The sequence below is a fragment of the Staurois parvus genome, unplaced genomic scaffold (genome assembly GCF_062004578.1).
Source record: "Staurois parvus isolate SC_StPar_1 unplaced genomic scaffold, SC_StPar_1.0 ptg000414l, whole genome shotgun sequence".
Classification (NCBI taxonomy): domain Eukaryota; kingdom Metazoa; phylum Chordata; class Amphibia; order Anura; family Ranidae; genus Staurois; species Staurois parvus.
Genome location: NW_028318210.1, coordinates 5750882 through 5774680, shown reverse-complemented (window position 1 = coordinate 5774680; position 23799 = coordinate 5750882). Strand labels below are relative to the sequence as shown.

Here is a 23799-nt window from a genome sequence, read left to right as displayed (position 1 = left end):
TCAGGCATTAGCAGCCGATCGGCGATCTCCGACACATGTGCAGATACGTCGAGGGGGACAGATCCTCATAGGAGACAGATTTTCATGCTACACCGGTCTTCAGGGCGGACTGTGAGAGGAGCCTAGCGGGAGCCTAGCTCCGCGGGCCGGATTAAAAGGTCCGCCGGGCCGTAGTTTGCCCATTGCTGCCTTAATGGATCGGATCTGCGAATTGAGCATAATGGATCAGACTCCGATCGATTATGCTCTATCCGCAGATCCAATCCATCCTGCGGGGGGTCGTCTGCTTTCTTTACAACTTACCTTTTCTTGGAGCGGGTCCGGTGTAGTGGCAGATGTGTCTCCCATGTAGATATGTCCCCCCTGAAGCAACTACGCATGTCCCGGTTTCAGGCACGATCAATCGATGATAGAACTACTACAGTATACTGTACTGCTTCTTATGTCTGAAATTGGGACATGCGCAGTTGCTTCAGGGGGACATATCTATATGGGAGACACATCTTGCCGCTACACCGGTGTCACCCCCTAAAGGTTGCATGCCAAAGATCCCCGCAGGATCGTTGGCATGCAACCTACACGGGGTGACACCGGACCCGCTCCAAGAAAAGGTAAGTTGTAAAGAAAGCCGATGATCCCCGCAGGATGGATCGGGTCCATCCTGCGAGGATCATCGGCTTGCTTTACAACTTACCTTTTTGTGAAGCGGGTCTGGTGTCAGCCCGTGCGGTCGTTTGTCGCCCTGTGCGGACCGCACCCCCCGCATCTGCCTCGGGGTGCCACTGCATGATAAACCTGTTGCCAAAATCCAATTATGTGCACTTATGGAAGAATTCCATTTTATATTCTAGATGAGCAACACCTGGCATATTTGGGATATATTGAACTATGGATTAATTATTTGTCTACATTTACTTGTGGCATTTGGCTGGTATATAGACTTATATTTCACTTTCTTTATTTCACAATGAGAACATTTCATTTTAACAAAACTATCCCAAAAACTGAGACCTCCTTTTTGGCAATAATTGTTCATGATTGCTGTAAATGAATACTACTCATTCTAGATGCTGGAAACTGTGAAACGGCTGCATGAAAAGTCAGGCCAAACTGCAATTGCTGCATCATCGTCTGACATGGCTAAACTGGATGAGGTAAGCTCAAAGTAAGCATACAATGATTACTGTATGTTTTAAATTGTATTCCCCTTGGCATGGCATCCTGATTTTGGTTCCACTGTATAAAGGACAAGCATGAAGCCAGAAATGCCCTAAGGGCCAGTTCACACCACAAAAACACACTCCAGATGCATTCCGAATATGTTTTTGCTCACAGTTCACACCCACACTCCATTCCAGTGCAGTTTTGATGCAGTTTGCTATGTTCCAACACAGTTGTGTGCAGAAAAAATGCAGCATGTTCTACTTTTTCTGTAGTGGAAATTAACTGGAGCTGACTGCACTGGTGTGAACTAGGGCCATTGGATTACATGGAAAACACTGTGCATGCATTTTTGATGCAGAAAAAAATGCACTGGACTGCATCTAATGTGATCTAGCCCTAAGAGTCTGAATTTCCCACCTGCATGCCTGTTACCTATTGGTAAGTCACTTGGTGAAAGAAAGGTGAGGACAGTCCTGGAACCCTTTATCCTTAAAGTGGTAGTAAACTCTGCTTTTGAAGTTGTACCTACAGGTAAGCCTATGATTAGGCGTACCTGTAGTTACAGTGAATATCTCCTAAAGTTGTGGTATTTAGGAGATATTCACACTTGCTGCAGCCAGTGACATCACTGGTGCATGAAGGGACGACATACCCGTGCTGTCCCTTCAGAGCTGTGTGCATTAAACTTTGACTCCCACGCACATGCGCAGGAGTGAACTCGGAAGGAAGATTAGGGGAAGATGGAAGCCCTGTCAGTAGTGACAGTGCTCTGCTGGAGGGATTCATTCTAAGGTAAGTATTTCACAATGTGCTAGTATGCAATGGACACTAGCACATTATGCCATTGCCTTACAGGGGATTTTTATTTATTTATTATTATTTTTTAAAGTAGCTGTTCACTACCGCTTTAAAAAAAAAAAAACATTCCCTGGAAATCCCCCTATAAGCCTACCCCACTCCATGAATCACTAGTTTGCTAGTGTCCTAAGGCACCTTTTTTTCAACCAGGGTGCCTTGAGGTTTCTTCAGGGGCGCCTTGGCAATGTCTAACAATTGCCCAAAACTTGTATTCAAGCCAGCGGGTGGAACAAGCCTGCCTTTTAGTTACACAAAGCCACAGGTTTTCATTGTGTACCATTACGACCTTCTAGCCACCGGCGTCTTGACAACCAATGACATAATCAGCTGATAAGGAGGCTTTAAGCTGCCTGCACAGCATCCTAGTTTGACCCTTCTCTGCCCCTCTTCATCAGTGCTGGGTCACATTAGCTCAGTGATGGTGAAAAATGAAGGAGAAGAGAAACACTCAGCACCAGTGTGAAAAAGCGTATTTGCTTTGAAAGAATAAATCGCCTCCATCGTTGGGTGCTCTACATGTGTGGATGTTGCTGCGTTATATAAAACTATTAGAATAGTTTTTCACATTTTAGAATGGGGTGCCCTTTTAAAATTATGGACAGTTTTGAGGCACCCCATTTTAGAATTTTAAAGGGTGCCATGACTGAAAAAAGGTTGAGAAACATTTTCCTAAGGGAATGAACCTCTTCTCCTTTATGGGGAAACCATTCTTAGCTTAACTAGTTTAGTATTTATCTTTGGTCAGCTCCTCACTATCTTCTAGTACAACAATAGAAGCAGTGCATTTGGATCAGTGCAACTTTAGGGAGCCATTTTGGGAGCCATAACCAGATTCCATCGTGGGTGCAATGTCAGACTCCTCTTACAGCTGTGTGCCAATACTTCTGTACGGGCTAGCAGTTTTGGAGCTGTAGAAAGTGCAAATTAACTATAAGCATGCTAATCCGCATACTCAGTCCATTGAAACTACAAGTCCATCTGCTGTGGTGTCAGGCAGGACTTGTAGTTTATATATTCACAGATACCTGCTTGCACATGTGACAGCGACACAGGGAAGATGTGGCTAAAAGGGAAAGGGGGTCTGCTTAAACATGCTACATTTTACACTCGAAGTACAGGTGAACGTATCCTTTTTAACAAAACAGTTACAGTGATGAATGTGGTGCCCGACCCCTGCCCTTCTCACTAACTCATGACAAAGAACCAGCTGATCTCACACCCTGCTGTCACTTGCTTAACAATGCCACTCTCAGCTGCACCCTGCACAAAGATTTTCCAGCTCATGGGACCACAATCTATGTGCCAGCAGCTTGAGAGCAATTGGCACTGGGTTAATTAATTACATAATTAACCCTTCAAACTCCAAACTGCCACCAGGTAGCTTTGGGCCTATCAACCCTTCACAATGCTAGCAAGAACAAATGTGAGCAATAAACGTCTGTAACGCACACTGTCACCACAGACAAGTATATTCAGAGGATTATTATATACAGTAGCACTCTTCAAGAGACAGGGATTCTTTAGTTTGCATTAAAAGCTTTAGGGACTGTTTCAACACTTTTCAAAATAGGGTTTATTACTAAAAAGGTCAAAATGGTGCAATTAAAATATTTACAGAAAATTATGTTACAAAGAAAATAAAGAGAACAATAATGCAACAGAAAAATAAAAGAAAGGAGTTAGGCAGAATACTTGCAAAGTCCTGGTTTTAGCAGAATCAAATTGGCCAAGCAAAAACGTTGCCTTGGCTCTCAAGTCCGTTTTAAGACGTTCCTTGGTTGATGTGAAACGAGAGCTCAATCTTCACAAGTCCTGTTAGTCCCTTTCTATGATATCAGGGGGGTGTGGACTGAGATCAATTGACCAATAACCCAGTTTAAGGGATGGGTGCTAGGAGGTCACCAAGCTTACGACCAATTCCCAAATACAGTTTTACACTAAAATTAATAACCTCTAAGACATGCAGTTGGTATTCTAGCAACTGGCAGATTAATATTCAGAATTCTATTTCGAACCCAGTGTACCTTTGTCACCCAGGAGGGAAGAGACTGCTTTCTCCCCTTTCCTATATGCTACCTGCTACCATAGTCATGTATGACCTTGATTTGTTCATTGTGATATTCCTTATTCAAATATATACCTAATATTAACGTGCCCTGTTCCTGTTGAATTCTATGAATTGTATGTAGAATTGTTACGTGTGGAATAGACGTTTTCTATGGTTTGCAGTAGGTCACTTCCAGCGTCTCACATTGCCTTTTGGTCTACCCCCTGCTCCCATAGTATTCACAAATATCCTTGCACTTGTTCTTGCTCTTGTAAGAACTCGGGATCCAGGTCACTGGTTATCTAGACTGCCTTCTTCTGAGGGACTCGTCTCCCTTCTAGATATCTTCAGACTTCCACAGGACATTTCAGATGCTGATTCTAGACACAGACAGACAAAAGACTCTTACAGAGAAAAAAACTGCTCATTCAGGACTCACACTCAGGACTTGACGAAGAAACACCCCACTGTGATATTCTGCATGAGAATTCTAGGTTTTATGGTAGTCTCCTTCGAAATTGTTCCATTTGCTCAATTTCATTGGAGCTCTCTTCAAAACAACATCTTGATGGCGTGGAACCAGCATGATCTTTCTCTCGACCTACCCAGGCTTCTATCTAGCCGATCAAGGAAATGCCTAGCTTTGTGGATCCCCTAACCCACCAGTCGTGGGGCAGTAACAGGTGGACATGGTGCAGTTTTAAACCCCTCCCCCCAGGCCCTCCTGCCACTCGCTGTAATTTTAACATTACAGCCTGACAGGGCAGTACACATACCTTGGGCTTTAGAGTTTGACAGGTGGCAACTACTGTGCTTGGCTCGCCGTTTCATGTTCCTGAAAATAAAATTGTCGTTTGTCAATTAAATGGATCACTTTTCAGAGGGTGATAAGCATAATTTCAAAGTTCTACCAAGTAGACATCCATTCTTCTACGGATGTAGCGTTCGGCCACAAGGTTTTTGCAGCAGCACTGTGAAGTTTGATCTGTTGACTCTTGATGCTGTGCTGTTGGCACAGTCTTCTAGTTGCCACCCACCCTTCTTTTTCATTTCCTGGCAGCATCCTAGGATCTATAAATATTCAACCTGTGTTCTATGGTTAAGATAAAATAAATTCTGACATCTGTGAATTTCAGATCTTGGAATACAGTACAGAACACCATCACTTCTCTTCCTGTGCTGCTCTGCTTTGACTGCTACAAAGCTGAGTATTCATGGATTGGGGTAGCGTCATAGGTGGGTCATAGGCAGTGTGTCCTCAAAAGCTTTACCAGTATCCATCACCTGAAGCTACCAGCCTATGACCCAGGGTCTTTAAATATTCAGCCTGTGTCCTGTACTGTATGCCAAAATACGGAATTTGCAGGAAAGTCAAAATTATTTATTTTCTTTTTTTTTCATGTAAATTATGGTTTTGAAATTGTGAACATATATAAATGCAGAATGAGGAAATGAGGAAACCTATTCATCCCTCAGCTTTTCTGTTGCTGATCAGCTGTTTTAAGAAAACCAGTGAGTAGCTTTGAGGCTACTTTTGCTTGGACAGTTGTTCTGCTTTCTGTGACCAAGGCCAGTCTGCCTTCAGTACCTTTTTGCATTTTAAAGCAGGCTGAGATGTGCAGACAAAGCTCAGCCCAAGAAGTTATTTAAATTATTTGTGGTAGTAGTAAGCTTAAAGCTACCTGAGAACATTTAATACAGGGGCCGTCAACAAACAGTTCTCTGCAGGGAGTTCCCCTGAATTTAGCTCATCCACTCCCTCATCATATCATGACTCGATTACTGCAGCTCCCTCCTTACTGGCCTTCCTCGCCGCTGGCTATCCCCGCGTCAGTCGATCCTGAATACGGCTGCCAGACTCATTCACCTTTCCAACCGCTCCGTTTACGCCACCCCCTCTGCCAATCCCTCCACTGGCTTCCGATTGCGCAACGGATCAAATTCAAAATCATAACACTGACGTACAAAGCTGTCCATCATACTGCCCCGAACAACATCACCGACCTAATATCCAAGTACCACCCAACACGCACACTCCGCTCCTCACAAGACCTCCTTTTCTCTAGTTCCCTGGTCTCCTCCTCCCATGCCCGCCTCCAGGACTTCTCCAGGGTGTCACCCATCCTCTGGAACTCCCTGCCCCAACCCATCAGATTATCACCTACTCTCCTCTCCTTTAGGCGCACCCTGAAAACCCACCTCTTCAGGGAAGCCTACCCCACCCCCTGCTAACTTGCCGACCTCCTCCACTCTTCCTACCACTCCATCCCCCACAGCTTTCTCCTCCTGTGCCACCATCCCCTCCCTCCTAGATTGTAAGCTCGAAAGAGCAGGGCCCTCGATCCCCTCATGTTTTGCATTGTATTGTTATTGTTCTGTCCCCCATTGTAATGTACAGCGCTGAGCGAACTATTAGCGCTTTATAAATACTGTATAATAATAATAATTGCATCAGGTGAGCATGTGATTAGAGTTTGCATTTTCTCCCTGAAACCTTATTGTCAGATGCAGCTAGTAGTAATATTAATAGCCATATATAGCCAACATTGATAATGGATCACATTATTTTTTACTTACTCGCCTATATCTGTGTCCTCTCCTGTTTCTGTGCTGCAAGGTACAGAGCCCCCAAGAGAAGGAAACAAGAAAACGTAAAGCGGAGGCAGCAAGACTACACCGGAAGAAGATCATGGACCAGATGACTGCTTTACAAAAAAACTTTATCGAAACAAACAAGCTGCTATATGACAACAATCAGGAAGTGCAAGAGGCCTCCACTCCAACCGAGGAGATGTAAGCTATTTGTGTATTGTCAAAGTGAATATTTAGCTCATTTCACTGAAATAATGTATTTAGCCCTTCATTAGTTGTTAGCGGAGTGCTGTATCAGATGGAAGAGTGTGATCTTGCAAATTTAAATACGTTTTTATCACCTGATCAACGATGTGGTAAATTTAGGAAATAGTCGCAAGAGGCCCTGCCATTAAATACTACACCAAACTCGGGCAGAAATTCTGTATCAGGTATACTTACACAAACCCTGCTTGCTTCAACAATTTGAGTCTCCACTGAGAATCCTTCCCTCTCAACATCCTTGGAGTGCTTCTACTGGAAGTACAATACTCCTGAAACCCTGGGTAGATTAGGCTGCTCTTTCTCAGCCTGATTCGTCTTTATCAGCCATTGCCTTTTAGGTATGTTATCTTTTGCATTCTCTTGTACACATTTGAAAAACAGTTGTACATTAAAACAAAGATGTATAGTTTATTGCCTGGAAATGTGTGTAATGCTGTATTGCAATGGTATAGCTAGATGTACAGTTTATCTAGTTTAAATGTGTATTTGTTTTTCAAACACTAATTTTGTATTAATATAATGCTTTTGCAAGTATATTATGAGGTGGGTATACTACTTCATGTATATTTAGGTAGACAGTGCTGTTGAGAGTAATTGAAAACACCCTTAGAATTACTTAATACCCCAATTCTTTATTGATCATGCTTTAATTATTTTGTAATGTGTGAGGTACACATTTTAAATTGCTGGAACACTGAGGGCAGTCTAGCAGTCTCTTGATCCTGTACACCTGGAAGTGTCAATTTTCTTGTTAAACTTCAGGGTTGATATTGCATCTTAAAGCCCTGTACACACTGGTTGCATATTGGCCGACATAAGCCAGTACAGTAGAAACTGGCCGACATTCGGCCTGTGTGTACAGCTGCCCATCTGACAAGCTGATTTCATGACCAGCTTTGGTTGATCTAGCATGCTGGAAAACCAGCAGCCGAGTCCTTGCAGCCAATGGACATTCAGACGGGGGGCGGCCCCCCTGTCAGAACAAAATAGCACAGCAGGGGAGATCACTGCACCAACATCGCTTGTGTTAGTACAGCTGTCTGTAAGCTGTTTTGTCATCCAGCTCACTGGGTGTGTGCCAAGTTCAAGAGTACCAAATTGCTGCAGCAGGCAGGGAATCAGCATTATGTTTACTTACAGAAGCTTTGTCTGTGCTTCGTTTTGAGTGTAGTGTGGTGACAAGGTCTCTTTATATTATCACTTTCAAATACCTGCACAGGAAAACACCATATACTTATGACAGATTAAACCTAAGCAGCTCCTATAATCTGCCTGTTTTGATTTTTAATGCCTTAGTCTAGTAAAAGATATCTTTTAGATTATGCCTTATTGAATACATACAGTGCTGTGAAAAACTATTTGCCCCCTTCCTGATTTTCCTTTTTTTGCATATTTGTCACACTTAAATTATTCAGATCATCAAACAAATTTTATTATGACATGAAGATAAGCCGTGTAAATGCAAAATGCAGTTTTTTTTTAAATGATGATTTCATTTATTAAGGGAAAAAAGCTGTGCAAACCTGCCTGGCCCTATGTGAAAAAGTAATTAAAAAGGGCTTGTCTCACTTTTGCCAAAAACATCTTGATTATCCCCCTGACTTTTGGGCAAATATTCTCTGGACTGATGAGACAAAAGTTGAACTTTTTGGAAGGTGTACGTCCCCTTACATCTGGTGTAAAACATACATGGCATTTCATAAAAAGAACATCATACCAACAGTCAAACGTGGTGGTAGTGTGATGGTCTGGGGCTGCTTGCCCTAACTTGCCATAACTGATGGAACCATGAATTCTGCGCTCTACCTGAAAATCTTGAAGGAGAATGTTCGGCCATCATTTCCTGTCCTCAAGTGCACTTGGATTATGCAGCAGAGAGTTTAGGGGACAATTACTTTTTCACATAGGACCAGGCAGGTTTGGACAGATTTTTTTCCCTTAACACATGAAATCATCATTTAGAAACTGCTATTTGTATTTACTCGGGTTATATTTGTATAATATTTAAATGTGATGATCTGATTCATGTCAGTGTGCCAAATTTACAAAAAGTCAGGAAGGGGGCAAATACTTTTTAACAACACTCTAACTAGATAATTTTTTTTTTTTTCCTGTTTCCTGAATTTCTAGTTTTAGTATACTAACGTTTGGCTTTGTGCTGTGGATCTTGCAGCTAGAAACTCAGTGGCCTTGCATCTTAATGTTGATGGATAACTTCTGTTTTAGCTCACTGACAGCTGCTGAGGGCGCGAAGATTGCGCTGGGTCCTAATCGGGGCCCATCAATACCAGAAAAAGAAGCACTGACTTGCATCCTGTGCCAGGAGGAACAAGAAGTGAGACTGGACAAATCCACAATGGTGTTAACTGCCTGTGTACAGAAGTCTACCACCTTATGCCAGAACCGAGGAACAGCAGTTATACACTCAGGTGGTATGTACTTGCTGGTCGGCCACCAGTAATGTAGTGATGCTTATTTATGGTCCGTTTATCAGTCAAGTGACACTAACAGCTGTCACCCGAACAGTTGGGTTGCACTGGCAGTTGTCCTCATTGCAGCATGCAGCCCAAGGAAAGATCTTTATCCTCCCACTGAAGCTGAATTAAACACAAAAAGTAATAAGAAGTAAGACATGTACAGAATATTGTTTTTCTGTACAATATATGAAATAAATGAAATTTTAACTTGTGCTTTGGCTGGATAACCACTTGACCGCCGCCCTGTAGCAGACGTGCGGCTGCGCAAAATCACGTGTGTATATATACGTGATTTGCATTACCAGGGAGGGGTCGCACGTGCCACCCTACCCACTCCGCTATTGTCTGCTAGGGACGTCTGTCACCGGGTCCTGGCCGTCGGCAAAGCTGACAGGGGAGATACCTTGTGTAAATAACACAGGTCTCTCACCTGTGAGCATGGACATGCTGCTTTGTATCTCTCTGCAAAGCAATGTGATCAGATGCTTTAAGGCAGAGGAGAGCTCTAGAGTCTAATAGATTTCCTGGAAAAGAGTACCAGTCACTGCCTATTGCTGTCCAGGGGATATTTACATTGCCTTTGAAAACCGTAAAAGTGATAAAAAAAAAAAAATTAAAGGGACAGTGTAATAATAAAAAAAGTAAAATAAGTTAAAAAAAAAAATAAAAAATTTGCCCCCTCCACCCCATCCTCGTGCGCAAAGGCAAACGTAAGCAGCAGTCCCATGTCAGTATGTAAACAGAAATTGCCCCATGCATGTGAGGTATCATCACAAATGTCAGATAAAGGGCAGTAATTCTAGCACTAGACCACCTGTGTAAATCTAAGGTGATGACCTGTAAAGGTTTTTAAAGCGTTGCATATGGATTTTAAAAATGTACATAGTTTGTTGCCATTGCATTGGCAGGCACAATTTTAAAGCATAAAAACCAGAGGAAGGCGCCTCTCAGTGCAGTATGGACAATTTATTGGTGAACAATAGACAAACTGCACTTACAAGATCAATAGTTAAAAAGATTCCTCGTGTGGTGTAATAAGATCCAGGTGAGACATCCAGCCGTCCAGCAGCAAACTTTGTCTATAGGATCAGGAAGTAAAGCCCTGGATGTGCCTGTGCATCAAAATGAGGCTTGGAGAGCAGAGTAGGATGTAGAAGGTGAAGGGGCGGTAACGTGTTTCGGAGCATGCTCAGTAGGCTCCTTCATACCTCTGAAGGTCAGAGTGACAACTTTGTGTTGACAAAAATTTTTTTTTTTTCAAAAATTTGTGGACTCGACATGCCTCTCAGCAAATTCCTTTTGGTGTCTACGTTCCAAAAAGGGGTTTTTGTACTGCCCTGGCATTTTAGCACCTCAAGAAATGTGATGGACAGTCAGAAAGTAAAAGCTGCTTAAATTCCAATATACAGTGAAGGAAATAAGTATTTGATCCCCTGCTGATTTTGAATGCTTGCCCACTCACAAAGAAATGATCAGTCTAAAAATTGAATGGTAGGTGTATTGTAACACTGAGAGACAGAATAGCAACAAAACATTCAAAAGAAATGCATGTCTAACAAATTATGCACTGATTTGCATGTTAATGAGGGAAATAAGTATTTGATCCCCTTCACAAAACATGACTTCGTACTTGGTGGCAAATCCCTTGTTGGCAATCACAGACGTCAGACGTTTCCTGTAGTTGGCCACCAGGTTTGCACACATCTCAGGAGGGATTTTGGCCCACTCTTCTTGGCAGATCCTCTCCAAGTCAGGAAGGTTTGGTGGCTGATGTTTGGCAACTCGAACTTTCAGCTCCCTCCACAGATTTTCAATCGGATTAAGGTCTGAGACTGGCTAGGCCACTCCAGGACCTTTTAATGTGCGTCTTCTGGAGCCACTCCTTTGTTGCCTTGGCCATGTGTTTTGGGTCATTTTCATGCTGGAACACCCATCCACAACCCATTTTCAATGCCCTGGCTAAGGGAAGAAGGTGCTCACCCAAGATTTGACGGTACATTGCCGTGTCCATCGTCCCTTTTGATGCGGTGCAGATGTCCTGTCCCCTTAGCAGAAAAACACCCCCAAAGCAGAATGTTTCCACCACCATGTTTGACATTTGGGATGGTGTTCTTGGGGTCATAGGCAGCATTCCTCCTCCTCCAAACACGACGAGTTGAATTGATGCCAAAGAGCTCAATTTTGGTCTCATCTGACCACAACACTTTCAACCAGTCCTCTGCATCATTCAGATGTTCAGTGGCAAACGTCAGACGGGCCTGGAAATGTGCTTTCTTGAGCAGAGGGACCTTGCGGGCACTGCAGGATTTCAATCCTTGTCAGGGTAGTGTGTTACCAATTGTTTTCTTGGTGACTGTGTTCCCAGCTGCCTGGAGATCATTGACAAGATCCTCACGTGTAGTTCTGGAATGATTCCTCACTGTTCTCATGATCATTGACACTCCACGAGGTGAGATCTTGCATGGTGCACCAGACCTAGGGAGACTGACATTTGTTTTGTGTTTCTTCCATTTGCAAATTATTGCACCAACTGTTGTCACCTTCTCACCAAGTTGCTTGGCGATAGTTTGGTAGCCCAGTCCAGCCTTGTGTAGGTCTACAGTCTTGTCCCTGACATCCTTGGACAGCTCTTTGGTCTTTGCCATGGTGGAGAGTTTGGAATCTGATTGTTTTATTGCTCCTGTGGACAGGTGTCTTTTATACAGGTAACAAAGAGACTGCTTCTAATCTCAGCTTGTTACCTGTATGAAAGACACCTGGTAGTCAGAAATCCTGCTGAATGTTAGGGGATCAAATACTTCTTTCCCTCATGAACATGCAAATCAGTGCATAATTTGTTAGACATGCATTTCTTTTGAATTTTTTGTTGCTATTCTGTCTCTCAGTGTTACAATACACCTACCATTCGATTTTTAGACTGATCATTTCTTTGTGAGTGGGCAAACATTAAAAATCAGCAGGGGATCAAATACTTATTTCCTTCACTGTATATACCATAGCTTGTAGGCGCTATGCACATAACTTTTTGCACTAACTTTTTGTGTTTTTATTCGATTATTTTTTTATTTTATTTTTTAATAACTGAATCTAGAAAATTGTTTTGGTTTTTTTTCAAAATGTTTGGTCTTTTTCCGTTTTTATATCCCAAAAAAATAAAAAACCTGGTGGTGATCAAATACCACCAAAAGAAAGCTCTATGTGAAAAAGACATAAATTTCGATTGTGTACAGCGTTGCTTGAACGCGCAGTTGCTAGTTGAGATAGCGCAGTGCAGAATAGCAAAAAATGGCCTGTTCATTGAGGGGGATAAATCTTCCAGAGGGAAAGTGGTTGAGATTTCCAATAGATTTGTATGTAGACAAAATATGTTGCCAGATGCCACTGACTACCAGTTTTTATTCCACAGTGAATAAAGTGCAAAAAGCATCATTTTGGGTATCTGTACAGGTTAAACAGTGGGTAAAAGAAGTATTGAACAGGTCACCACATCATAGAATTCTAAAAGGTGCTATTGACATTAAATTTTCACCACATGTCGGTAACAACCAATGCAATCCATACATACAAAGAAACCAAAACAAATAAGTTCAGAAATGAAATTGTGTAATAAAATGGAATGTCACATGAAAAAGTATTGAACACGAGAACTGAAATTTAATACTTCATACAAAATCCTTTGTTGGCGATGACAGCTTCAGGACACCTGTATGGAGAAACTAGTCACATGCATTGCTCAGGTGTGATTTTGGCCCATTCTTCCACACAAACCGTCTTCAAATCTTGATGGTTCCGTGGGCCTCTTCTATGAACTCTGATCTATAGTTCTTTCCATAGATTTTCTATTTGATTTAAGTCAGGTGATTGGCTGGACCAATCTAGCAGCTTTATTTTCTGTCTTTGAAGCCAATTGAGAGTTTCCTTGGCTTTGTGTTTGGGATCATTGTCTTGCTGAAATGTTCACCCTCATTTCATCTTCATCATCCTGATAGATGGCAGCAGATTTTTATCAAGAATGTCTTGGTACATTTTTTCATTCATCCTTTCTTCAATGATATGAAATTTGCCAGTACCGTATGCTGAAATACAGCCCCACACCATGATGTTCCCACCTCCAAACATCACTGTTGTTATGGTGTTTTTGGGGCGATGTGCAATGCCATTTGACCTTCAAACATGGTGTGTATTATGCCATCCACGAGTTCAATTTTGGTCTCATCTGACCAGACTACATTCTCCCAGTATTTCACAGGTTTGTCTAAATGTTGTGCAGCAAACTTTAAACAAGCTTCATCCTACTTTTTCTTCAGCAATGGAGTCTTGCTTGGTGAGCATGCATTTGCTCTTGGACAACTCTTTTGATTCTTTACATTACTCTGTCAGAAATCTTGTGAGGAGCACCTCGTCATGGCCGGTTTATGGTGAAATTATGTTCTTTCCACTTCTGGATTATGACCCAAACAGTTCTCACTGGAATGTTCAGAAGTTTAGAAATCCTTCTGTAACCAATGCCATCAGTATGTTTTGCAACAATAAGGTTGCAAAGATCTTGAGAGCTCTTTGCTGTTACCCATGAGTGTGACACCTTGGTAATGACACCTTTTTATAGGCCATCAATTGAGACTGAACCAGCTAATATTAACTTGCACTGACAAGGGGCAGGGTTGCATTCTAATTACTGATACATTTCAGCTGGTGTGTTGGCTTTCCATGTTTTTTTTAGGACCTCCCTTTCTTCATGCCTTCAATAGTTTTTCCCTGTGCCATTCCATTTTATTACACATAACTTAATTTCTGAACCTATTTGTTTTGGTTTCTTTGTATGTATGGCTGTCATGGATTGTTATCGACGTGATGAGAATTTCATGTCAATAGCACCTTTAGAAATATATTTATCAAGAAAAATGGTGACATGTTCAATGCTTATTTTACCCGCTATACATCAGTGTACCTGGCATTAACCTTTTTAATGCAGCCTTCTTTAATATTTTTTCACTTTTCTTTTACAGAAACATTTGATCCACTTTTTACAAGCCTCGAGTTGTCTGCTGGAACGTTTACTGGAAGTTGTGGTCATGTAATGCATGTGATATGCTGGCAAAAGTAAGTATTTTGTAGGTAGTGCCAAATTATCATGACTTCACTAACCATCTAGGTTACAGGCAAGAGACACATTATGGCAATGTCTCTGCTTTTGGTACTTGCGTCCTTTTTACTTTTTGTTGCTTATAGATGATGTTTCTCTAGTGGGCCTATTAAGCTAAATACTTTGAGGCAATGAAGTGGCAAAAATGATATATATTTAGTATCTCGTCCAGATCTCAATGCTGCTAGATTTCAAGATTTTGGCTCCAATTTTGTGGGGTTCTTTAAAGCTAAAGTTTAGTGTGGTGTTTTTTTGTGTTTGTTTTTTGTTTCTTCATCTTAACCACATCCTTACCCCTCTATAGCCGAATGACAGCTACAGCGTGGTTGTCCAGTTCTGGCAGGACATCATATGACGCCGTCCCACGCGCCCCCAGCGGCTCGCACCTGGCGATCTCCTTGATCGCTGTGTCCTACGGACACAGCTGATTACATGATGAGGTAAAAGGCCAATCACAGCGGCCTTTTACCACGTGATCAGCTGTGTCCAATGACACAGAAGATCACCGAGTAAATACAGTTGCTGTTTATCTGCAGCACTTTCCTCATGCTGTCACAACGTGAAGAAAGTACTGCCGATAACCAGCAGCTGTCACAGAGCAGACCAGCACTGAACATCGGGGCACTGATGATCAGTGACCCCAATCAGTGCCACCTATCAGTGCTGCCCTGCAGTTGTGCCCAGCAGTGCCGCCAGTCAGTGCTGTCAATCAGTGCCATCAGACTGCGTTGCCCATCAGTGCTGCCTATCTGTGCCACCTCATCAGTACTGCCTATCGGTGCCCATCAGTGCTGCCTGATCAATGCACATCAGTGAAGGAGAAAAATTAGCTGTTTTCAAAATTTTATAATAGAAACAAAGAAAAACTTTAGTTTTTCAAATTTTGTGGTCTTTTCTTTGTTTATAGTGCAAAAAACAAAACACCCAGTGGCAATTAAATGTCGCCAAAAGAAAACTCTATTTGTGTGACAGAAATGATAAAACTTTCATATGGGTACAGTGTTGCATGACCACGCAATTGTCATTCAAAGTGCGACAGCGCTGAAAGCTGAAAATTGGCCTGGGCAGGAAGGGGGTATAAGTGACCAGTAGGCAAGTAATTAATATATGGAAAACAGCAAAAAGCACCAGATGAACTTTTAAGGTACCAAAACAGTTATATACTAAAAATGTATTATTTTATTTGTGCGCAGATCATTAAAACACAAAATTTCAGAACAGTATTTGTTCCAGCATGGAAAGGGTATAGGGCTTATCCAGAGGGTATATCACACCTCCAGTATAGGTAATTACACTAGCAATTTAGACCTATCAGTCATGGTAATACAATATCAATACTATTTCAAATATCAGACTTGGGAGTGGGACTGTCCCCAACTCAGCTGAGTTGAGGCATAGTCCCACTTCCTTTCATAGCAGTTATTTCTAGCAGTGTCATGTACTGTGTCTTTAGTCTGTGTCTACTAAAGTACTGTATGTCCCCATTCTCCAACTCTGTTTGCCTTTTCTAAAGATCTCTTGTATCAAGCTTGTTCTTTTACCTGTGCTGATCTTATATTTCTTAGTTTTGTTACCAGTCTGTGATCTGTAATGCCTTTGGGTTATAATGGAACAGGAACATAGTTATGTATTTTAAAGCCAAAGTTTTTTGTTTTGTATAGAGCAGGAAATAAATTTGCTCTCTTTTGGGATGCCTTCTTTGTCCCATTTTAAAATTTCCCTTCACATCCTTTCTTGTAGAAATAACTGAAATGAGGAAAATACCTTCTTAGGCAGCTGTTATCAGGTGGCGTGTCTCTAGTGAAAGATTTTTCCTCTATTTCTTTTCTGGCAAAACTAAAATGTTTGGATTAAATTTGTCACCAACATAAGTAGAGAGGGTAAATAACCCTGCCTAGCACCATCATGCCTGACATGTCTTCCTCAGCTCTGCTGTCCTCTGTATCACCTTGCTCATGAATTAGGGACACTTTCATTGAAAGGATTTGAAGCAGTGTTGACACTACAGGGGTCACGGGGTGCAATTTGGACTTGGCCCCTGCTTCAGGGGGTTCCTGGGGACTCCCTGTCAGTTCCTGTTCTTTAAAGCGGAAGCAGAGATTCCTCCTGTGTATCATGATGTGCTGTTTTCCTTCTACTTTGCTGACAGAGTTAACATCCACTCCTTAGTCATCCTGTCAGGAAGCTTTGTCCAATAAATATATTATCTCCCTCTGCCCAGCCCCTTCCTCACATCCCCTGTGATGTCTTATCTAGAGCTGGACACAAGATGAAAAGACAACAGGAGGGAGGAGGCTGAGAGATGGCTCTTTGTCACTCCAGTCACTGCTCAGTGTAGGGCAGACAAGGAATCACCCTAAGTAGGCTCTGTAGTGAAATTCTGTACAGATAGGTAAAATGTGTTAATGTGACCATTGTTCACCATACAGCAGTATCCACTTTCACATTGTGGATACTACAGTCTTGTCTGCAGAGAGCTCTGGGAATGGTTAGGACACTCACTGCCTGTATTAATTGAACATGTATAATGGAAGTGTCCTTCAGTGCGCAGTAAGCCAAACATTTATTGTTCTGCATATAGACAAAAGAAAGAGATGAACACATAGAGATACAATGAGGGCTGGTTCACCCCATACCCGCAAAGGAATTGCACAGGAACATGCTGTGCATTCCTGTGCAATTCACACTGCATGCAAAACACGATCCCTTTGCATTCTGCAGTGGGTGTCAATAAGTTAGTAACACCCCAAACTCAGGTCTCAAACAGTGTGTTTGCCCACACTAGATGGCATGGTACTTTTGTTGCAGTGCATTTTAAAAAGTAGTGCATGCATTATTTGTGGTGTAGTGCAATTTCAGTCCATTCAAAATGAATAGGCTGAGATTGCACTGCACTGACCTGCATGTGAATTGCACAGGAACTGTGGAGTTACTGTGCATATCACATGCAGTTTCTGGTGTGAACCGACACTGAACTAAAGGAGTGAGATTAAATGAGGATGAAAATGAGAGGGAGGAAGGGAGAAGGGGAGAGAGAAATTGAAAGAGAAAAAGAGAAATGGGGAAGTGAGAGGCAGAAAGAATGAGATAGAAGTAAAGTTTGAGAATTTAAGAGACAGGCAGCAAGAGAGGAGTAGAGGTCAAGAAGGAAAAAGAGTGGAGGGGGGAAAATAAGTGAGAGAAAAGGAAAGAGAAGGGAGCGAGTTTAATGAATTCACTGGTGGGATGTAAATAAAAGGTTGTAGGTGTGTCTAAGATGGCGACCGGAGCGGCCGCATAGTAGAGAGCTCTGCCTCCTTGGTACAATCATCCGCTTCCATCCTGGTGGTAGCGGGATCCTGTCACCACCAGAGACTCCTGCGGACCTAGCCTGCTACCTGGAGAGGGGAACCAGGTCGGTTTGACCCCCCTCCGACGTGACTGAGTTTCGCGGCCTGCCGTGGCCTCCGCGCAGACCGGACCCGTCCTGTGACACATCCGGGTGCTACTGCCCTGCTGGCTGGAGCCCGGTGTGGTGAGCTGCTGTCTGGGGGAGGGTGGTGCCCTCCATTGGCCTCTAAATTCCGCTCTGGGGACACGGGGCCTGTTGGGGCCTACAATCAGGGGAGCCCGTGCGCCCTTCCCAGGGGTGAATTAGTTCGGCCTCGTCCGAGAACCTGTAGAGGTTTGGCTGCTGCCTGGAGGGGGAACGTTGGAGCTGTCTGTGCAGCCCCCCCCCCTCCCCAAAAATGTGGAACTCTACAGGGCCCTGGTAGCCTTGTGCCCTGCTTGAGATCTGGCTGGGGACCATACCTGTGGCATCTGAACTTGTGCGAAGGGCTCCAAAACCTGCTACGGCTCATATCTCCCCCTCCAAGTGATCGTGATCTGAAATACCACAGATAGAGTTGCTTATCTTCTGCATGGGTTCAGCTTCAGCCTAGTTTATACTTATTCAGTCATATGTGTGGGTCGAGGGGGCCAACTACTCATATTCCGCGCCAGTTGAAATAGTAACCATTTTTTCTGTCGCTGCGAATGAATATTGGGGATGACTAGAGAAAAGCCTTAGACTGCTGGCAGAAGAACTGAAACTACACAAGCTGAAAAAACTGCTCGGCTCTCAGGGTCTAAAGTGAGTGCCACCATGGCTGCATCCCCCTCCCAGGAGCCCAACCCACCTGCCACACCTGCGGACTTTAATTCCCTCAGGACGGCGATTACCAACTGTCAGGCAGTGCTCCCCACAAAAATAGAACACCTGCAGACTGATGTGGGGCTGATCCGGAGGGATCTTGACACGTTCTGGGGTCGAGTGACAGCGGTCGAGCAGTGTGTCAGCGATACAAGGACACTATCCGTGTGATAGCGATGAGAGATGCATACGCTGCGGGTCAAGGTCAAACACCTCGAGACTAGAGTTGAGGATGCAGAGAACCGCAGTAGGCGTAACAACCTCCGTGTTGTGGGTCTTCCTGAGGGGGCAGAGGATGACAATCCTCCTTGGTTTACCGGGAACCTCCTTCGCTCCTTGCTGCCTCAAGCCACCTTTTCCACCACCTTTGTGGTCGAGAGAGCCCATCGAATGCCAGCAGTCAGGGGCCCACCTGATTCGCCACCCCACCCCTTTATTTTTAAGCTGCTTAACTACCGTGATCGAGATCTGGCGCTAAGGGTGGCTAGGGTCCAGGGGGAACTGCTCTATAAAAACCACAAGTCGATGTTGTTTCCTGACTACTCGTGGATACCCAACAATCACATTGATCCTTTGATGCTGTTAAGGCGCAAATACATGCAAAAGGCCTTACCTATGGCATGTTGTTCGCTGCAAAGCTCAGAGTTCCAGATGGTGAAACCACACGCTTCTTCACTGTGCTTGAGGAGACCGCATCCTGGTTGGAAACCCTACGACTACAGCGCTGATCTTGTTGTACCACTGGAAGATTAGTCGTTTTGCTACCTCTGTCCCAGTCTATATGTTGAATCGGGACTCCCAGATCATCCGTTTCACAAGTTATAATTTAAGTTAGTGCTCTCAGCGATGGCCAAGTGATATGTCCCATTAACTATGAGGTGGCATCTCTTCGACATGTGAGCTCTTCGGACTTGCTCTATGCACTTGCTCCACAGACATCCTTATGGCCTGTTGCCTGTTTTTGTTTAGGGAAGTATGACTCTCCCAGTTTTGGGGGGTAGGTTATGTTTTTTTTTTTTTTTTTGTTCTTTGGGACATTTTAGTTCTTTTTCTCTGTTGCAAGGTACACTTGATTTTTCTGTGCTTCAGTCTGTGCATAATATCAAGCTAATATACTGGTCCTTCTGATGTCTGTTTTACAGATCTGTTTTCTTCCTGGGGTTCAGCCTGAGTGGTCACAACTTGGTTCTCAAATATTTATTTTATGGCGCCCCTTTATTTGAAATGTATCACCTGGAACATGCTCCTTGATCTTCTAATTTCTTAAATCCTATACTCCACATATTTGTATTTTGCAAGAAACCTATCTAACGGGCCGTAGGGTACTGGGCCTAAAGAGAACCTAAGTAGGTTATTATAATGCCACATACTCTTGTTATGCTCGAAAGGGTTAGTGTATTTATACATAAATCGTTGTCGTTCACTCTCCTCCATCTAAGGTTGGATCCCGAGGGTAAGTACGTTCTGATTTATGCAATGATCAACTGCTTTGAAATGGTAATTATTTTAAAATACACTGCTAAAAAAAATTAAAAGGAAAACGCTGGGGTAGCTGAAGATTTTGCATACTTTTAAAGGGTGCCGTGACTGAAAAAAGGTTGAAAAACTGTGGGATAAAGGCTGTATTCACACTAGAACGGACAAGCTGCCAGAGCGTTTTGCCTGTCTAGCTGCTGTCCACTCCCGGCTGCGGTAGGAGCAGTGTAGTGTGCGATTCAGTGCATCACACAATTGCCTTTCACACTGTGACGTTAGGGAAAAGCGCTTGCCACGTCACCCTGCCTAGGTGATTCAGTAAACTCAAAGGGTCCAGGCCGGCGTCTGCATACAAATATTTTAAAAAAGTGGAGAGGTATATCTAAATGTGGACCGTTTCTCCAAAATCTTTTAATTTCCCTCTCAATATGTAAATCAAGATCTGAAATGACTTTGAGTTTCTTGGCACACAGTGAAAACGGCAGGTGGTAGTGTGAGAGCTTCAGGTCAACTTTCAGGGCCCACAAGCTTCAAGTTGCACCTGATTTGGAGTGAACCAGGAGTTGGGTCTTGGCAGGGTGCTTGGTGCTGAATATCTACTCTATGTTCAAGCACCGCTTCTCTGGGCTTAGTGAGCTAATGCACACTACAGAGTAATGGACAACCATTGGTTTGTACATGTGGAATCTAGTTTAAAAAGCCTTCTCTCTCTGGAAGGGAGATAAAAATTCCGATGGCTATACGGAGGATGTTCTCCCCACCTTTAGACAACTGGCGGTTACAACAATTTAACTTTCTAAGGACCTTATCATGTCGGTGGAATAAACATTCGCCCTAATACTCTCTTTGGGGATCTTTGCCTAGTTCCAGATCCCACTTCCCACACAGTCTCTGATGCCTATAAATTATTATGCTGACCTGCCGAATTGTTCGTGCCTCCGTACTTGCTTAAATGGGAGAGAGACTTGGGTAAGGAGTTTTCATCTGAACAACAGGACCACATCATGTACTTCAACCATCATTCTTCTGTCATGAGCAAATATCATTGGGCTACAAAATGCTCAAGCTTTGGTATAGGGATCCAGTTCTACTGTGAAAGCTGTACTTAGAAGTGACAAACAGCTGCTGATATTGCAAAGAAGTAGAGGACACTACTTCTACGACCTTTCAAGAAAACTATATAAAAATTCCATGTTGCTTCTCCTGGTAAATGCTGCTCGGGCCTGTATACCGCCTCTCTGGAAACAGAAACATCCCCCTCCTCAGCTCTCTATGTGGATGAATAAAATTGATGAAGTTTATTCATTGGAAAGTATCATGGAATTTCTTCGTGGCAAGTAGGAGAAGTTCAAATGTAGGTGGTCCTATTGGACCCTTTTTACCTGTTCAAGGGAATATGAGTCAATCATGCACTTAGGGGAGTGAGCCTTCCCCTCCCTTTTTCCCCCTAAAGAACCCCCCCCCCCCCTCCCTCCCCCCTTTTTTTTTTTTTTTTTTATTATTATTTATTTATTTTTTTGTTCTTTCCTTATCACTCGTTCTTTTCTCACTTCTTTTGAAAATCTAGCTACTGTGGTGTTCTCTTAAAATACACAGATTGGATGCATATCTTTCTTCACCTTATTGTTTAATCCTGACTTGACAGATAACTGTTACATTCATTGTTCAGGAAACATTCATTGTTCAGGAAAGATCTTTGTTTTGTCTCGTATGTTACATTGCAGTGGACTTGACTTATCCTGCACCCTCAACTCGTCTGGGTAACATTTCTACCTGTGTAACCTTTAAATAAAAAATTTAAATGTGTAAACCTGTGTGCTGTTATACTCCCAAATTAAATAAACGTATGTGTGCGTGTATACACTGCTCAAAAAAATTTAAAGAAACACTATGGAAACACATCAGATTTCAATGGGAAAAAATATGCTGGATATCTATACTGATATGGACTGGGTAATGTGTTAGGAATGTACGGATGCCCCATTGTTTGATGGAAATTAAAATTATCAACCTGCAGAACAAAGACACCCCCCCCCCCCCCCCCCGAAAATCAAAGTGAAAAAATTATGCAGCAGGCTAGTCATTGCAGCAACTCAAAATGCTACTCCGTTTGTATGGTGCCCACATTCCTGTATGCATGCCTGACAACGTCGGGGCATTCTCCTTAATGAGATGATGGATGGTGTCCTGGGGTATTTCCTCCCAGATCTGGACCAGGGCATCACTGAGCTCCTGGGCAGTCTTAGGTGCAACCTGGAGGTGTCGGATGGACCAAAACATGATATCCCAGAGGTGTTCTATTGGATTTAGGTTAGGCGAGCATGGGGGCCATTCAATGGTATCAATTCCTTTGTCCTCCAGGAACTGCTTGCATATTCTGGCCACATGAGGCCAGGCATTGTTGTGCACCAGGAGGAACCCCCCACTGCACCAGCGTAGGGTCTGACAATGGGTCCAAGGATTTCATCCCAATATCTAATGGAATTCGGGGTGCCATTGAATAGCCTGTAGAGGTCTGTGCATCCTTCCATGGATATGTCTGCCCAGACCATCACTGACCCCCCCACCAAAACGGTCATGCTGAATGATGTTACAGGCATGGTTTCGCCAGACCCTTTCATGTCTGTCACATGTGCTCAGTGTGAACCTGCTCTCTTCTGCGAAAAGCACAGGGTGCCAGTGGCAGACCTGCCAATTTTGGTGTTCAATGGCAAATGCCAATCGAGCTCTGTGGTGCCGGGCAGTGAGCACAGGACCCACTAGAGGACGTCGGGCCCTCAGGCCCCCAGGCCCCCCTCATGAAGTCTGTTTCTGATAGTTTGATCAGAGGCATTCAAACCAGTGGCCTGCTGGAGATCATTTTGTAGGGCTCTGGCAGTGCTCATTCTGTTCCTCCTTGCACAATGGAGCAGATACCAGTCTTGCTGATGGGTTAAGGACCTTCTACCACCCTGTCCAGCTCTCCTAGAGTAACTGCCTGTCTCCTGGAATCTCCTCCATGCTCTTAAGACTGTGCAGGGACACACGGCAAACCTTTTGGCAATGGGACGTATTGATGTGTCATCCTGGAAGAGTTGGACTGCCTGTGCAACCTCTGTAGGGTCCAGGTATCACCTCATGCTACCAGTAGTGACACTGACCCTAGCCAAATGCAAAACTAGTTAAAAAAACAGTCAGAAAAGATGAGTAGGGAAAGAAATGTCAGTGGCCTCCACCTGTAAAGCCATTCTGGTTTTGAGGGTTGTCTCATTGTTGCCCATCTAGTGCACCTGTTGTTAATGTCATTAACACCAAAGCAGCTGAAACTTATTAAAAAAAAACCCTCTGCTACTTAACTAACCAAATCAATATCCCAGGAGTTTATTTGATTTGATGCTATACTCTGATTAAAAAGTTTTCCTTTTAATTTTTTTTAGCAGTGTATTTTAAAAAAAAAAAGGGTTTGACCTTACATATACTTTAAAGTGGTTGCAAACCCTTCCATAAACCCAGTGAAATGACTGGCCTTAGTTGATGCACACAACTGAAACAGATCCTCCTGCATCATTTGTTTATTTGACTTGATGCTATACTCTGACTAAAAAGTGTTCCTTGTGTTATGATT

At 43.2% G+C, this 23799-nt stretch overlaps 1 protein-coding gene across 5 annotated transcripts in view; it reads left to right on the top strand.

Annotated features, from left to right (window-relative positions):
* UBR1 (ubiquitin protein ligase E3 component n-recognin 1) overlaps positions 1-23799 on the top strand; it is a 236491-nt gene that overhangs the window by 135899 nt on the left and 76793 nt on the right. For 4 of the 5 annotated variants that reach the window (XR_016314153.1, XR_016314154.1, XM_089686886.1 and 1 more), the window contains exons 28-31: positions 1068-1154; positions 6687-6862; positions 9152-9357; positions 14409-14502. Coding sequence is in view for 3 of the 5 variants with exons in the window: in XM_089686886.1 (XP_089543012.1) it covers positions 1068-1154; positions 6687-6862; positions 9152-9357; positions 14409-14502 (563 nt within the window). In the remaining 2 variants the exon portion in view is untranslated. The remainder of the gene's footprint in view (positions 1-1067; positions 1155-6686; positions 6863-9151; positions 9358-14408; positions 14503-23799) is intronic. The other variant, XM_089686885.1, reaches the window with a different exon arrangement.